This window comes from Psittacula echo, assembly GCF_963264785.1.
Source record: "Psittacula echo genome assembly, chromosome: 1".
Classification (NCBI taxonomy): Eukaryota; Metazoa; Chordata; class Aves; order Psittaciformes; family Psittacidae; genus Psittacula; species Psittacula echo.
In genome coordinates this window covers 82,179,979-82,197,079 of record NC_137735.1, presented here as the reverse complement: position 1 = coordinate 82,197,079, position 17,101 = coordinate 82,179,979, and the positions used below count along the sequence as shown (strand labels likewise).

General features: G+C 45.9%; 1 protein-coding gene across 1 annotated transcript in view; it reads right to left on the bottom strand.

Moving 5' to 3' along the window:
- Nucleotides 1-12,323, bottom strand: part of SLC4A4 (solute carrier family 4 member 4) — a gene marked incomplete at its 3' end in the record, with an annotated part of 170,440 nt that extends 158,117 nt beyond the window's left edge. Inside the window, exon 1 of the mRNA XM_080625712.1 lies at nucleotides 12,237-12,323. Coding sequence (XP_080481838.1) covers nucleotides 12,237-12,268 — 32 coding nt within the window. The 5' untranslated portion in view covers nucleotides 12,269-12,323. The remainder of the gene's footprint in view (nucleotides 1-12,236) is intronic.
- Between the last annotated feature and the right edge of the window lie 4,778 nt (nucleotides 12,324-17,101).

Below are 17,101 nucleotides of genomic sequence, written 5' to 3'. Positions count from 1 at the left end.
AGCTCACTCTGGCAATGACGGAGCATCACTATCTGTACCCACAGGAATAAAGTGTTTCCAGGCATCCACCTTCCCAAAGCAGCTATTGCATCCAGTTTTATCTCTGCTCCATCAAGGCAACACATTGCCTTCCAAGTGCTCTCTCCAGCAGGACAGTACTTCTGATTAACAACTGCTACCTGAAAAAAACTGTTATGGGCAGAAAAATAAATACAGGTTTTCTCTTTACCCTCTCACACAGCAATTTTCATTCACAACCTTGCCCAAACACTTTCCAGCTTGTTATTTATTGCAGGTATTAAGGTTAAAAATCTTTCTGATGGGAATACAACCAGCTTCTTCACCGCTGCTGGAAGAACTTGCATGCAGCAGCAAGGCGCCCTGATAAGCAGGTAGATCAGGAAACAAAAGGAGTTACAGATGTTTTCCCTTCTCACAGGGATATTTTTCTTCCACATGCACTTTGTGTCTCATCAGCACAAGCCACCAGTAACCGAACCATCCACCCTACAGCTGCAGCAAGGACTCTGAAAGCACATTTTGAGAGCCTCTCTACAGAACTCCATTTAAAAACCTCCTGTGAGGAATACCACAATACACCACCACCAGATGACAGTGTTTTCTGACTAGTGCTTCAAGATTTCAAATCCTAACATGGAAGTTTAAAGGACAAACCCTTCACACTTAAAAGCCATACCCTGCTCAGAGCGGAATGGCTGGGCATAGGGTGTTAACTTGCTAGGGATGCCCTGGGCACACAGAGACAACTTCACTCCTCCTCTACCAACTGCAAAAAAGAAAAAAGCCAATCCACAGCTCCTTCTCATTCCACTTCCAACGCTGGACAGCAGCATCACACCATGCTAGTTCCTCCCAGGCTGCAGGTTAGCAAGCAAACACAGATGCAAACCATCCCATTTAATCATTCTGCATACGACTGGAAGCTGTCAGGACAAAATCAGGTCTTGTGAAACAGTTACTGGGTTTGGGAGCCTCAAGTGTTGGAGTGTTTTTGGCGGGGGGGGGGCTCTGTAGCACAGTTTCCTTTTGATTATCAACCAAGTAAAAACTAGGCATACTCCTAAGAATATCGTGTCAGCAATTGCTGAGCAGCAAATTCTATTCCCACACAATATGCAGCTCTGCACCTTTTGTTAAACCCACCTAGCCAAGTTTTCTTCCTTTTTTTTTTTTCCTTTATTAATGGAAAATACGTACATTTTAGAACTAACCAGAAGAATAAAGCCAGCAAGTAGCCAGCAGCCTAACCCAAAGTCACGTTCAGCCACACAGCAAACTGCACCTCCCTGAAGCAGAAGAAAGCGAGTACCTCTAGTACAGTTCCTCGACGGAGCTGTTACTACTCAGATTTGCCCTAGGGCCCAACCTTACTGCTACTTACACCCAAGTTTACTTACAGGAGCAGCAATGCGGAAGGATTAAGCACCACAGAACAATGCCCAGCACCTTCTCCTGCACCGCGGGAGCTCTCGGCACGTTGAAGTACAGCGCCTGAACCCCAGCACTACAAGGATGCGCTCCCAATAAATTCTCATTTCCATGTTTGCTCACCAGCAGAGCAGCTCCAGGCTGCAGCGCTCGGCAGAAAGCTCACCACAGGGAAAGCAAGCAGTAATGAGCTTGCCTTGGCTAAGGAAATAAATATATACTGTCCCCATATGGACATAAATCAGGTGGAATACTAAAAACTTGACGGGAAATAGGAATTCCTGACCCCGCTGCTGCTCAGAACTTACTGAGATAAAGTGGAACCAAACAAGAAGTTTCTAAACGCGGTGCAGCGCCTTTCAAGCTGGCACCAAGCGCGGACTGAGACAGACCGTGCGTGAAAAAAAACGACCAGGGCTAGACCTGCCTGGCTGCGAAAGCTGCCGGTGTCCCCCCACCGTCCCCAGGGCTGCAGGCGGCCGGCCAGGTACCCCGGGAGACCCCGCTCCCCCCTGCTCACCTCCGGGGCTCGGTCCTGCGGCGTTCCTCCAGCGTGGCGGCGGGCGGGGGCTGCAGGGCAGCCACGGGATGGGAGCCTGGGGAACGTCAGCGGGGCATTGCCGCGCTCAGGGCTGGACCTGCCGATACGCGCACCGGCGCCTGCCCGTCGGTCTCGCTAACCCGCCCGGGGGGAGGCGGTGGCGGCGGCTGAAGGGCCCCGCTGCCGAATGAGCGGCGGGGCGGAGCGGCTGTGCTGCCGGCGCCTGCCCGGCACGCATTTAAAGCCGCCAGCAAGCTCGGCCGTCCCCTCGCCCGCTCCCATCCCGGCCCGTCCCGTCCCCTCGCGGCCGCCGCTCGGCGTCACGGGGCCCCGGGGGCGGGGAGCCCGGCGGAGGGAGGAGCCTGCGGGGCCCCGCCGGGGCAGGTGCTCGGCGGGGCCAGCGGGACTCGGGTGCTGTCCCCCTGCTCCCGTCAACGACCCTGCCCACGGCCACCCTTAGGGCAGGGGAGGCCGAGCGGCTCCTTCCCCGAGGGCGGCTGCAGCCCCGCACGGGCCGCGGGGCTCTCCCAGCGCTGGACACACACCACCTTGGCAGCGCATTGGAAGCACACGCTACAGAGCGAAAATACAGGAAGAAAACACAGAAGACAGCATTTGTCCTGTTTGTTATAACTTCGCAAGAAAATAGAAGAATTGCTCAAGGTGTCCCTGCCCGTGGTAGGGGTTTAGAACTGGATGAGCTTTAGGGTCCTTCCAACCTAAACTAGTCTGTGGTTCTGTAAGCAGCATCTTACATCATGCTCCTTCTCAGCTCCAGCATGACAAAGCTCACCTATCTTTGCTGCCTCGTGCGGTCTTGCTTCCCCTACCTCTTTCACATAAATTTGTATTTACACTACTTGCCCTTCAAGCAGTTCTTTCCAGACTGGTGTTGGAGGAGAGGATCAGCACCTGTACCCCAACTCCTGTTCAGCAAGCTGCAGCTCTTGTGCTTAGCTTTACTGTCCAGGCCCAGGGGTTCTGCAAATAACACACGGCAGAAAGGACATAGACCCACAGAGGAACAAAGGGGACTATTGTAGTTCTGAGGAGAAACTCCAGTCCTTCATCAAGGTTTAGGGTTACCGCACAGTGACTACCTATTCAGCTACTCCTCAGCTACCAAGCTCCACTTTTGTCACCTGCCTAAAGCCATTATTAGGATGACTTTAAGCTGACAGAAGGGAAATTTAGATTAGACATTAGGAGAAGTTTTTTTACTGTGAGGACAGTGAGGTGCTGGCACAGGTTGCCCAGAGAAGCTGTGACTGCCCCGTCCCTGGCAGTGTTCAAGGCCAGGTTGCATGGGGCTTGGAGCAACCTGGTTTAGTGGAAGGTGTCCCTCAGAGGATTGAAACTGGGTGAGATTTAAGGTCCCTTCCAACCTAAATCAGTTTGTGATTCTATTATTCTGTGAAGAATACACGATCCACTGGACAGACAAAAAAGCAGCAGCATGAGGAACCACAGCATATGCAGAGCATAGAGCACTGCAGGAGCTATCTCCCTGCTGAACTCCTCATGTCCCTTGTGCTGCTGGCACTTCTGCTCTTCCCTCAGCCCCTAAATACTGGTCATTGTTCTTCAGGCATTGTCATCTCACCCACTTTTTAATGGCTCCCCGAAAGACCTCAGCCCTGTGGTCTGCACATGAATTGGTCAGGACTTGGGCTCCTCTACTCCCTTTAATAAATCTAATTTCTTAAGTACATGTCCTTAAGCAGCAAGTGGGTTTCCAATGGCTGCCTGACCACACAGCCATGATTTTCATCCCTTAGAGCTACATTTCATTTGGACAAATGACAGCCCCCTGTATTAACAAAAAAAAAAAGCACTACAACCATTGAGCAGTGGTTTATGCTCAAGCCCTAACCCAAATAACTACACAGCTTTCCCTCCTCCCAAGGCTCAGAGTCCAGGACTACACTCTTCATGTTTTAACTCCCTAATGACTCCTTTTTAAGTCCTTTAATCTGTACCATCAGCTTCCCTTATAAATGAACTGAGAAGCTCCTGTTGGAAAGACGGGTCAGCTACTTCAGAAGATTGCTGTTGCTTCTCAACACCTGACAACTAATGGGGGTTTCTGGATTCCCTAAAGTGTTTATATTCCTCAGTGAACGCATGTCTTGGATGGTCCTCAACAGCTGGCACTTAACTTGCTATTTGAGTAACAAATGTAAATAACTTCCCTAACAATTCCATTTCCAACTCACCATAACTTAAAATACTGTCATCTTAAACCTATGCATTTCATTTTCTGGTTAAAAAATGTTTTGACATTAGGATGCATGATTTTAAGTCAGTCTTCCAATACACCATCATGACATTTCATGATCTAAAACCCTACCGAAATAATTTCCAGGAGTCTTTACATCAAAAGCCAAGACAGTTCTCGTGGCCAAGTTTGAAAATGCGTACACTCTACATAGAAACACCCAAGTGAAAGGACCTAATAATCCTGCCTGTCACTGTGACTGACAGAACACAAACCCATCAGCTAGAGCCGACTTGTCCAATACACTGTGTATATGTCAATTTTGGCGTCACTTATGCACTTTGGCCTGCATATTCCCTCTTAAAAATCACTCATTCGCTCCAACAGCTCTTCTGTTTGATTTAACAGAGGTAAGCTTGTCCCTCAGGACTAAAGCCCTCCCTCACAACCCAGGCAATAAAATCCTGCTTCAGCAGGGGCACTGCACAGGAATCCACCTTCAACCAAATGTCTACTGCTACCCAGAAATTATTCTTCTGCCTTCTCACCCCACACACAATTTCCCATGAGGTCACGCAAGGTCTCATTGTCAATGCTGCACTTGATAACGGAGAAAGTTAAGCTGGTGAAGATCAGAGGATACATGAACACACATGCTCAGTGGAACTGGAAGGGTTAAGCTTTCCCTGTGGGCACATTATTCCATAAATTTATCTCACAGCATTTCTGGTAGGTTACTCAAAAGTCACTTGTGCTGACCACAGCGTTGTCACTCAGGGACCATGCTGAACTAGATGGAAACTGGCAGCTCCTGCATTCCCGGGGTTTTGCGCAGACTACCAAGCGATACAATATTTGCATTGGATGAAGTCAGGAGTAATTCATTTTAAGTCAGGAAGTTTCAGAGGATAAAACTATTTCAATAGAAAAACTAGGTGCAGAGAGCACACAGTTGTGTTTGCACAAGAGGCTTTTTGTATCTTTTGTTGACAAATGGTCAGTGTTAAGTCATCATGTACACAAGCAGGCTCAACCCTGAACATACTTGTGTGTGCAATTAATTCTCTTGACATCAACAAAATCAATCACATATTTTCAGGACTCCATCCTTATTGGTGGCTATTCCTAAGGACCATGAGGGTCCCTTCAGAGGGGTTTTGTTTTATGAAAATGCAGATGTGCAGCTCATTCTAGCTGTTTAACTTGACCGAACAAATTCCTGACTTGCGTTCCATAGTATGACAACTGAATTAGTCCAATTGCACTGATTTCTAAGGGCAACCTGAAAAACAATTCTGTAGCTCTCATATCTGTATCCCCTACTTGTGTTCAAGTCACCAAGCACCAGGACTTGTCTAATGGAAGTAAACCTCTTGGTTTCTACAGCTTGATTAGCAGGTCCTGTGTTTTCTAGTAGCCCTGCCTCAGCTCTGAAAACTGCATTCCATGGGGAGCTGACTTCTCAGACTCCATAGGAGTCCTAATTCAGCTCCCGGGTGTCTGCCCACTCACTCTGAAACCACACGCAGGTCCCAGGGGAGCACATTGCCACATTCCCACTGGCTTTCCCTGTGCTGGCTGGCACTTTTCATCTCTCGAAGAAGGCAGGAACAGGAGGTGCTAGAATATATTCAGCTGAGGTTAGACAGAACCCAGTGCTGGGGACTTAGGGCTATTTTTTTTTTTATGATGTGCTTATCATTAATAATAAATATATCACATCTGCTTGAGAGCAATGAGCAATCCTAGATCACTTTGATAGCCATACAGGCCACAACAGTCTCTGTTCACACGAAAAGGAGAAGAGAGCTGTGAGTATATTATAGTCTGGGTCAATTGTTTGGGATACTTCCAGTACTCTTGATAATGTCTGGTAGCAAAGGATACTCACCTCAACGGCTTTTTAAGTAGATCTCTAGTTAAGCTTGGAAGCTTAAACACTTGGAGATCAGAATAGATGAAAACAAGTGTTATGTCCTGCTTATCTGGGAAGCAACACCAGTTTGTGCTTTGCACAGGTCTGTGAGCAGCATCTGCCAATTTCTTACCTTCTTCTCCGGGATTGTTTTTTCTATTCCCTTGCAAAAACATCCGTTATCTTGCCAGAAAGAGCAACTCCTCCATGCTCAGAACTGTTGTGCCTACCGCACCCGGTACCAAGGTTCTGAGGAGACCTGGTGGTGCTGAGGCCAACGACAGCGACAGCAGCAGCAGCAGCCACAGAAGCGGCTGCAGTGCTGCTCGGGGGCCCTCTGCTGGAAACCTGTCCCCCCCTAGCCCCAGGCACCCCAAAACCAGCAACCTGCTTACCCTCAGAAGAGGAAACCCTAGCTCCAGCACTCCGCGGAGTGGGGAGAGTGGCTGATGGCCCCTTGGCAGCAAGCAAGCTGGGCTTCCTGCGGGATGAGCAGCAGAGAAAGCCTATTTCCAACGCCTGAAGCTGTGTCCTGCTTGTTGCTGGAGGGCGAGAAGCCAAAGCAGGCAGCGGTCAAAGAGCCAAAAACACAGGGCTTTGTTAAAAGAAAGAGAGATTGTTTGTTTATCCACCCACAAAACCACCAGAGCATAGGATGCTGCAACACACGCTTCCGCCACCTACAACTGTTGGGATACTGAAACAACAAATACCCCCCTCTAGAACAAGAAGGGAGCTGAGGAAGAGCAAAGCAGCCCAGCTACTGAAGCAGGTCTGTGCTTTCAAACACATGCCCTCTTCTCCACTTCAGAGAGAGTCCATGCAGAAAGCAGGTCAGAAAGGACACAGGTTTTTGCCATCTCAGAACAACAGAGAAATCACAGGGTTCAAGTCGCCCTCCTTTAGCACAAGGATAATGGTAGCTACGTGAGAATGTGGTACAGAACTGAAAGCACTTCTGTGCTCTAAGATAGATATGGGTGGGCTGCTAATGAGAAGAGCAGTATTTACTACAGGAGGATTTATTCTTTTCTCAGTTTCTCCCCCAGCTGTGATCTAGATGAGTTTCTTCCTCGTTCCTCAGCTATTGGTATCCTTGGCCAGAAAAAGACAAAGAAAGCTCAGAGGCATGGGCCAGCATGTTCTCCAGTCTTTTCTATAGCACTTGTTCAGAAGAATCCACCCGGACCACAGTACACCAAATCTTTACAAAGCATTAACCATTAACAATTTGACTTTGTCAAATTCCTTCTCACTGTGCACCAGCTCAAGAAAGCTTCTAATATTTTATCACTGACTAGAAGGACATGAAGAAATCTCAACCACTCTCAGCGTAAGGCCAAGCCCACCAACGTAACCAGTGTAGACTAAACTTGCAACTTACTGTCAGAAATCAGCAAGAAATCAGAAGTCAGCCCCCTCAGTGAGCTTTCTTATCCTCTGGTTGAAGATACCTTCCAACAAGCAGATGGTGATAGGCATCAGGGTAAGGCAGCTCTGAAACAGAACTTTCCTTCTGATGCAATGGTTTAACAAGACAGCTCTAGGCTTAGCTAAGGGATTAAATTCTAACAGCTTTCCAGCTGGTAGCATCCAAGATCAGATATTGCTGTCTCCTTCAACAGGTGCCATGTATCTGACAGCCTCCAGTGAGATGAAGTGTTCTGTGGTCTAAAAATTTATAGGAAGTGCCTTTGATAAACACATTTGCATCTCAACAACCATGAAGTCAAGAAAAGGGTGGCTCTCTCTTATGCTAAAGGCAGCATCAGTAACAGACATAATGTATCAGTACACTACCAACTTCTCTACTTATTCCAGTCATAGATACACCTGAGTGTCCTTCGTAGGTGATGCCTTGTGATAGAGATTTGAGAAAAAATAAAAGCTATAAAACTATCACAACAGGAAACTACATGGTAAAGTCCACAGAGATCTATATTGTTTAGCTCCAGACAATTAATCATTAATTCACTTCCTGTACTCTTTAGGTTATTGTTCTTGGAACATTGTTTTTCCCTTACTTAGCTAATTTAAATGACAGATTCTCATCTAAATGGTTCTTCTCCTTCTGTTCATCACAGCTCTTTGCCTTTAACCATTTTCCTACTGCAATCATACAGACTCCTTATTCCCATTGAACAACAGTGTTTCCATTGATTAGCTTTTGAAGTGTTGCCATTCTCTATTCTGGGTCATCAGAGAAGTTTGCTTTTCTATTCAAATAATTAAACAGCAACATTATCATTCACTGCTTTGGATTGTCACATCTCCCGCTCTTTTGTGTAGAAGTATCCTAAACAAAACATTTCAAAACAAACATTGGCAGGTCATACTTCACCAGAAATTTGTGCTCTATGTATAACGGTTTGAGGACATGATGATTAAATTATATTTTTGGTAATTCTAACAGAAACAGATTTTTTTATAGCAAATGACATTTCTCCAGGAGCACATGTAACTCCAGAAGGTCTTTGGCAGCTTAGGACAGGCTAAAGAGTGAAGTTTCTGTGAAAGTGAAACTGGATAAATGTGTTGTCCCAGCCAAAACAAGGCAACAAAGGACAAAAAAGAAAAACCACATCAACATATAAAATGTTTTTTTCTTTTTCACTCAGAGATTTCGAACAATCACAGATGAGGAGTAGCTCCAGCCCTCAGAAGCTCCTCAGAAGCACTAATCTGCAAAAAGGTCTCAGGGGACCAGGCCACCTCATATGGGAGAGATGAGGCGTGCAATTGGCCTTAGCTTCTACAGGCTTCTAGTAAGCAAAACAAATTCAAGGCACATCAACTTAAGACTAGTAGAAATTAAGGCGCTGTATGAAGTAAAAATGTGCAGAAACAATATCTTCTGCCTTAAAAACTAATAAACTTAGGCTTCACCTCAACATTTATGTAGCAGCAGGAGACGACTGTCTTGAGACAACATCCTGTTCTGTGTGCTTTGCAGGACTTCGGCGCATGACAAAGTATTGACACATTGGAAGGGACAGCATGTTCTGGTGGAGCATTTTAAGATAATAGTAGTACTGTCAAAGGGCAAGCTTTCATTTGATGCTTCCACAACACCAGAATAAAATATTTCCTTTGGAGAACCTTACATATAGTTTCATTAATACAAACATAAGAGGATTATGTCCATCTCTCAGAGCCTTGAACTTTTCACCTGTGTTTTCCCCCCACGCTAACGGTCAGATCTCAAAGCTCCCATCCTTCCTCCCCAAAAGGGAGGACATCCTGAAGGTCTTCTTCCTCTAAGACTGGAGCATTTTCTTACAAAGCTATTAGTGGAGCAGCAAAGAGTTACTTTCCAGGCTATGGTTTTCTCTTCATTTTTAGCCTTGCTTTTGGTGGCCAAATGCAGGCCAGGGCACTAACATACCTTATTTCTCTACATGTTCAAGCTCTAGTGGTATTTCTAAGCCTACTGGGCAACTATTCCCGGTGCCACCTCTGCCCTACAAGTAGAGGGTGCTCAACCCTTTTTCCCCAAAAAAATGTATTAACAACTAACAAATATTACAGTGAGATCACTGAGGACAACATCTTTTGGTCGATTCTTTCTACTTTGCTGCCTGTCTTGTTTTGTGGGGTTAAATTCCAGCTTCCTTCTCGCATCAAGGCTTCTTACTGAGCTGTTGGGGAGATTCCAAGGGATATTAATTGTTGTTTGAAATCACTTCAAAGAACTTTCCTCTCCCACCCCCCTTGTATTAATAGCCAGAATGAGGAGATTGGTTTGGATTTCATACTTCCATCTGCTCCCCAAGTCTTTGTGCATTTCAAAAACCCATCTCCAACCAAGCCTGTTTCTATTAAAAGGCTCCTCCTCGACAAAATGCTCACACCCGTTCCTTCCCACTTCCACACGTATCTATCGCCCTGCGTTCCAACTGGCAGCCAGAGGTGCCAGAAATAACCACAAGAAAGGCTGCCATGAAATCTCCAGCCAAGTTCTGAAAATCCAAGCACTTTACACAAGCATCTATGCTTAGAGTACTTCAGCTGCAGTCACCCTGAACTCCGTCTTACAAGGTTTGTGTATCACGGATCAAATATAAAATAATTTAAGACCAATTACTTTTTTCCTTTTCATCAAAACATGGAAGATAAATAACAGTTGTTCTACAAGCCTGGAAGCGCTTACTTCTAACACTCTGCTGATGTTACTGCACCACTCATACCAGCCTGTAGCTGGGTTTCATTCTTAAGTGGGTCCCCCCCTCCTCCATTCAAAGTCTATGCTACAGTGATTTTGCAAACTGGGTCAAAATGCAATTAGTACGTTCCCATGCTTTGGGGTGGGGAAAGAAAATAAAAGGATAAAGAATGGCAAGAAGAAATGCTGTTGGCTATAAGCCATCATTCTGCTTCTCCCATTCTCACCTGGGCCACAGCCTTGAGCAGCCTGGAGCACTCCCACAGCAAGTTCTTGTTTCCCAGCAAGGGCGTTGGGGAAAAGCATGCTCTGTGCTAAGGCAGGCTTTCCTGGCCAGACCTCTGTGCTGGAGTATGGGAACAGGCACAAGCTGCAGCTGGTGACAGGGAAAAGCACAGAGCATAGGGCAGCAGCTCCTACAGGTAGTCACTGCCCTGTGACTCTTGGTCTCACAGGGGAAAGCTATGTCAGCCAGCTCAGATCTCCTGAGCTCTCCTGCAGCTTTACCTTTCCTGTGGTGTGATATATCCCAGTACTTTGGTTCTCCCACTCCACTGAAAAGCATTCGCTAGTCCCAAGTGGGCTTCCTTGAATCAAGAACAAGACATCCACTGCTTCCTATGTGACCTCACTCCTCACTGACCTGCATTTTCCATAGTCACTCACCTTCTTGTACTAGCAAATTACATTACTTTGGCAGAGATATGAACAGACTCCATGAATTCTTCCTCTCACCCATAAGTCTGCATAAACCCAACTATTCATTTACTTATCACAAGCAATCAGCTTCACCAGGGGCATCTGCTTTTTCGTGTCACTGTCTGCTACTTTGGCTGACAGAACTTCAACTCTGCCTTCACTTGTAAACATTTTCCCCAGGAGAAGGAAATATTTGCTGTGTGTTTAGACATGCCCTTATTATTGTCACACTTAGAACATAATCTATCATCCTTTAGCAAATTGCACATCTTCAGCATGCAGATGATGACATGTTTAGGAGGCTTTCCAGTATGGAAAAGGGAATTACTCAAAGACTTATTCATTCCACATCTTCCTAACTAGGGCTCTCTGAGAAACACAGAGCCTATTATACACATGTTCTGCCTTCCTCCGTCCCTTATTGTTTCTCGTACGCACAGTTATCACAAACCAATTCCCTTCACTGCTCCACTCCCTGGCTTTGTTTTGCACAATTCTCAGAATATCAGTTCCTACTCTGCAGCATTTGCTGGCTCTGCTCCCAGTTAAGAATTGCAGGTTGGAGCTGGGTAGTTATGGCTGCAGATTAAGGCTGAAAAACATTTAACAGTTTCAGAGAGATCCAGACAGACCTTTCTTTTCCTAACACCGAGCACAGTTTATCATGCTATCACAGCGTTCCAGGAAGATGTTATGCCCCTTATCTTAATGATTTAAACAGATCAAAAAGTTGGCTCAGCAAGAGCATTTGCCACTGACAACAAACCACAAGCCTGATGTTATCCACAAAGTAACTCCAATATGCTAGCACAGGCTAGACAGATTGTACACAGGATAAAACAAATGAATTTTCATGAAATCACTCTGTAATCATCCATGTAGCATTAATTGAGCAAGCAATAACACAAGGCAAAATGGACAGGTTTCCACTGGACATCTTGTACTCTTTCAAACACGTTACAAAGCACAGATTTCATGCACACCTGGGAAAGCCAAGAGTTTGCTTCCAGAGGACTCTCCCAGGACAGTCCAAGAAGCTCACCTACATTACAGTAAAAGGACCTGGTTCTAAAGACCTCACACCTGAACAAAGTCTTATACTGGTCTTGTCCTGTATCAACAGGAAGAACTCTGTAAAATCTGCCACAGAGGAAAAAGGAAGCGTTAGGATTTCAGACCAGAAGTCAGTGCAGCCTTCCTGAATGATTCTGTCTCTTGGCATCCAGTCCCAAACAAGGCTGCCCAGACCTACCTCCAGTCCATCCACAGATCCAGCTGCTCCATCAGGTTCCTCTAGCAAAAGACGAAACAGCAGTTCACAGCAGCTCACCCTCCACATCTGCTTCAGCTCAAGAAGAGAGGCAGAGCCCAGCAAACATTGTCCAAGATTGAAGGAATACTTTTAACTCCAGGTCTGTTATGACATTTACTGTGGCTCCCTTCTTCCCTCCCCTCTGCCCCCCCCCCCCCAGTGAAAGGGATCAAAATAGTTCCCTCCTGTGACATTTTGCTTCATTTGACCAAGGGACTGTGGGAACATCTCCATTGAAGCCAGTAAAAGCCAAGCAACAGCCGCAATGCCAGGTCAGGGTGTGTGCAGAAGTAGGGCTGACATTGCCAAAACCTAAACCTTTCATGCTGCTGGAGAAGAGGGAAGGGGGTCCCCTTTTTGGAATTCCCCATAGGAATATCCCACTACTACAATTTGCTTTGCGTGTGCCTTAGGTGTAAGCTGAGCCCTTCACCTACTGACTCTGTAACTAATATGTGTCAGCTATCTGTCTGTGATCCAAGCTGCCCATCTTGGGGCTGACTGAGCTAGTCTGGCCTGCCCCTTCACCCCACTCACCTCATTTAATCCCTTCCCTCATCTGTTTCTCTTGAAAACAGAGTCCCTCAACAAGCCAGCTACATTTATTTCTATCTAAGCCCTCACCCATACTCCTCCCATAGGACTCCACCACCTTACGGTAGCATGCACGCATACATATGAGGACACAGAACACAATCAGTCACCTTCAGGGTACCAAGAAGCATAAGCAATAATGAATTTTGCCATGCTGAGAAGGCAGGACTGTGTCCAGCTCTAGGTGAAGACCGGATCACGACCAGGAAGCAAGCAAGAGAACAGCCTCCTTGTGTATTGGTGTACATAAACACTGAGGCCATTGGCACCATTTGAACAATGCTCAACAGTGCTTCTCTCATATCCGTTTGCTTACTCTTCAGGACACCTATCATAAAATCCCAGACTGGTTTGGGTTGGAAGGGACCTTAAAGCTCATCCAGTTCCAACCCCCTGCCACAGGCAGAGACACCTTCCACTAGACCAGGTTGCTCGAAGCCCCGTCCAACCTGGCCTTGAACACTGCCAGGGATGGGGCAGCCACAGCTTCTCTGGGCAGCTTGTGCCAGGGCCTCACCACCTTCACAGGGAAGAGGTTCCTGCTGTCTAAACTAAATCGATCCTCTTTGAGTTTAAAGCCTGGTTCTGTACCCAAAGGCAAGAACTCAACACCTCACCCAAAGTGCAACATGTGCCTCCACAAAAATTGGATCACAGGCACCAAGATGGATAAAATTTTCTAAGTATATTAACTCCCCACAGCCAACTCTCTCAGCACAGAGTACACTACTTCCAGTTTTACCTAAATCCATCACATACTTAGCAGTTACTTCTCCTGGCAGGCAACAGAGCACATGTGCCTTCCTCTTCAAGGCAAGTCTATGAGATAAAATAGAAAACTCAACAGCTGTTCCCAAGGAAATCCCTTCTCCCCTCCAGCTTGGACCCTTCAAGTCCTTCTGGAAAGTGTTTTATTTCCAGCAGGAATCAGCTCAGATCACACATGGCTGAAGTATTTTTTTGTTTCTTTTTTGGTTTTGAAGCTGTTGAAGCAAGCGTAGCTGTGGTAACGACACCTTGGACATCATTGTGCAGAACTTGCCAGCACCCTGCTTGCGCTGAGAGCCTGCTGTGCTCTACAAAGACAGACTCAGAGACAGCCTCTGCTCCCAAATGTTCAGTAATGAAGGGGAACAGAGGTGCTGTCTATCATCTGTGATTTACAGACTGGTGAACATCTGCCATCCACAGCATGAGGGGAACAAAACCAGCTTCAGCCCCTTACCCAATTTCTTCTCATCCCAATGTACCTTCAGGCGAACTCAACAGCCTCCAGTTAAGCCTCAGAAGAGATTTTTCTTCTATAATTAACTCTTCACAACACTTACTTTTCGTGGTACCTGTTTGCTAGGACTTTAGGAAACAGGGGAAACAAGTTTTAAATCTAAAAAACATTTTTGATTTAAAGAACAGTAGTAAGTGATACAAATAACATTCAGAGCAGCACGTTAACTGTGCAGTGCAGAAAACTTTGCTGGTTTTTTGCCCTTCAAGGTGGTTTCTTCCAACCCCATGGCTACCTCTTTCCACCTGAAGCTCTCCAAGTAAACTTCAAATGTAAGAGTAAATGAGGAAGAGAAGTTGCAGTGCCAAAATACAGCAAGCCTGGGGTTGGGAAGCACTGCAGCAGAACAGGAACTCCACAGCCACACAGTACGAAGCACCCAACTGCAAAATCTCATCCTACTGATGCAAGATTTTCAGCATTTTATAGAACAAGTTTAATGACTGCCTCGATATTATCTGTTCTGCCATAGTTCAGCTATGGTGTGCTCTAATGCATTCTGAGGTATGAAACAGAAACACAGTTGTGATTTCATACCTGATCCAAATGAAGTTGGTGCTACCAAATTATCAGATAACATACAATTCTAATGCACCTGAACACATTACCACAGCTGATAACTAGCCTCTCAGGTTATTCTGTTGGGGTTTGTCCTTTGAAAAGCTGGAATGGCACCCTTACATTAATTTGTACTTACAAACAAAGCCAACACAATACTGCTACCAGTCCATGAACACCTAGTGAAGACCTCAATGTATTCAATTCGAATGTACAAGAAAGAAGAAGAATGAACAAACATAGAACACCACAGCAGAGCATTCAGCACTTATCTCTCCTTTAAGACGTAACAGTTTGCAAGGATTTAAGCATATTGGAAGGAACTTACTGTAGATGTCATTAAAACGCTGTTTGGAAGGAGTGATATTCCAAGTTCAGTGTGCAGCCATCACAGAAACCAAGAGAATTTCAAATTCTTCAACTCCATGGAAATTAATACCAGGTAGGGGAGGGTGCTTTGAAACAAAGCAAGCTATTTTTAACTGTGTATTAAAGTGTACATTTCTGGCTTTTGCAGCTAGCATGGTTTTAACACCACTAATGGGCGTACTAAAGCACACAGAGGCACTGAATGCTCAAGATGTGCTTTTAAAGATAAATTGCAGAAGAAGATACAAAGTTTAAGTGAAAGTAAATTCCTTCTCCCAAGAGCTTGTTTTGCAGTCCAGGACACACAAACCTTGCCCCTACTGCAGCAGGGCACATGCCAAGTGCCAGGAAATAGAATCATAGGATCAATTGAGTTGGAAAAAAGACCTTTAAGATCATAAAGTCCAACCAGTACCTAGGACTGCCAAGGCCACCACTAAACCACGTCACTAAAGGAATAGGTGTAAAGCTGCGTCAGGAATACACTCCAGAGGAGACAGTTTATGATGAGGAGTTGTGCTTGAAAGTCAAAGTGGAGCTGTGACATAGCAGTGTATCTGCTCTGCCTTTGGTAAATTCAAGACACCACTACCAGTTTCTTTTTCTTACCTACAAGTGACAGGAAGGGAAGCAGAACCAAGCACTCCAGAGATGTACAGCTAGGCTCCCCCAACTTGACTGCCTATGTTCAGCAACAGCACATGCCAGCAAGTTACCCTCAGACTCTCTCTCTTGGTTACTCCCATTTGAGAATGGCTTCTTTCTAGTGCTTTCAACATAAGCAGTCCATCACTCCATCTTGCAGATGCCAAAAGACTGGGGATGGAGTGGGTCATTCCCACACAAAGGCCTGCCCAGTCACTATGACCAAGCAACAGTCACCTTTAGAGTCCAGCCTTTGTGCCCAGTTCTGTGCTAGTTTCTCCAGGAAAGGAAGAAAGAAGCTCTTTGGGAAGAAGCTCTTTGCACCACCCCATCTTGCTAAGCCTCTGGGCACCCTACCGTAGAGCTTCTGACCTCTTTCACAGAACAACACTGCTCAGGCCAGCTCCATCCAAGTCTATTAGCTTTTGCCATGTGTCGGTATTGCCCCTAGATCCCTACATGAGGAAGCAGTGAATTCTCTTGGAAAAGACACAGTTCATCCCCAAACATATTTGTTTAGAGGTGATTCAAAAAGGAAAAAAAAAAGTACCTATTTCGTCTGTTGCCAATTGTTGAGGTAGCATTGAGAATCTCTAAAATGCACTATTACATCCACATGTTATAAATTTACTAGTTTATATATAGCCTGCCCGCAAGTCTCTAGACTTGTCCCATGCTCTTGTTGAACATATTTTATGTATCTGATTTTTTTGGTCAGTATTAAGGGAAGGCTTGTCAAGAGCTCAAAAATGACTTGTCACCATTCCTGCAGGATCAGAGACATGTAACTTAAAGTGACTTTGAAGGATGCAGAGTTAGGCTATTAGAGATGACTTGGGGGCCCCCACTGAGTCCCACCACAGCAGTGAAGAAGATACAAAGGATGCAATCGGGAAGAGAGAATACAGAGATATAAGGCCCCCAAAATAAACACTCTGGAGGAAAGGAGGGGGAAATGGTATTCAAAGAAATGGACAGAAGATCTATACAGAAGTCATGGCTTCTGCTTGCCCAAGGAGGATACTTGTCCCAACCCTTCAGAAAAAACAAAATCCCGTGTCAGCTCTGGAGCTTGCTCTAGTTCCCATTAGGGTCAGGCATCTGCAGCTTGTATTTATAGAAATGAGTTGTCCTGGCTGCATTGGCTCTTGTATGACATTGGATGTCCAGCTGCCCTCTGCTTCCCTTATCTCAAATTACACTCAGGCACTGCAACGTGATGCACTGAGAACAGCCCTCAGCCCAGCGAGCACGCTGCCAGCATGCCCAATTAGTCCTCTGCCATTCTGCCTGGCGATGACAAGCTCCTTACACAAGTGTCGTGTCACAGGGGATGGCAAAGGCAGTCGCAGCA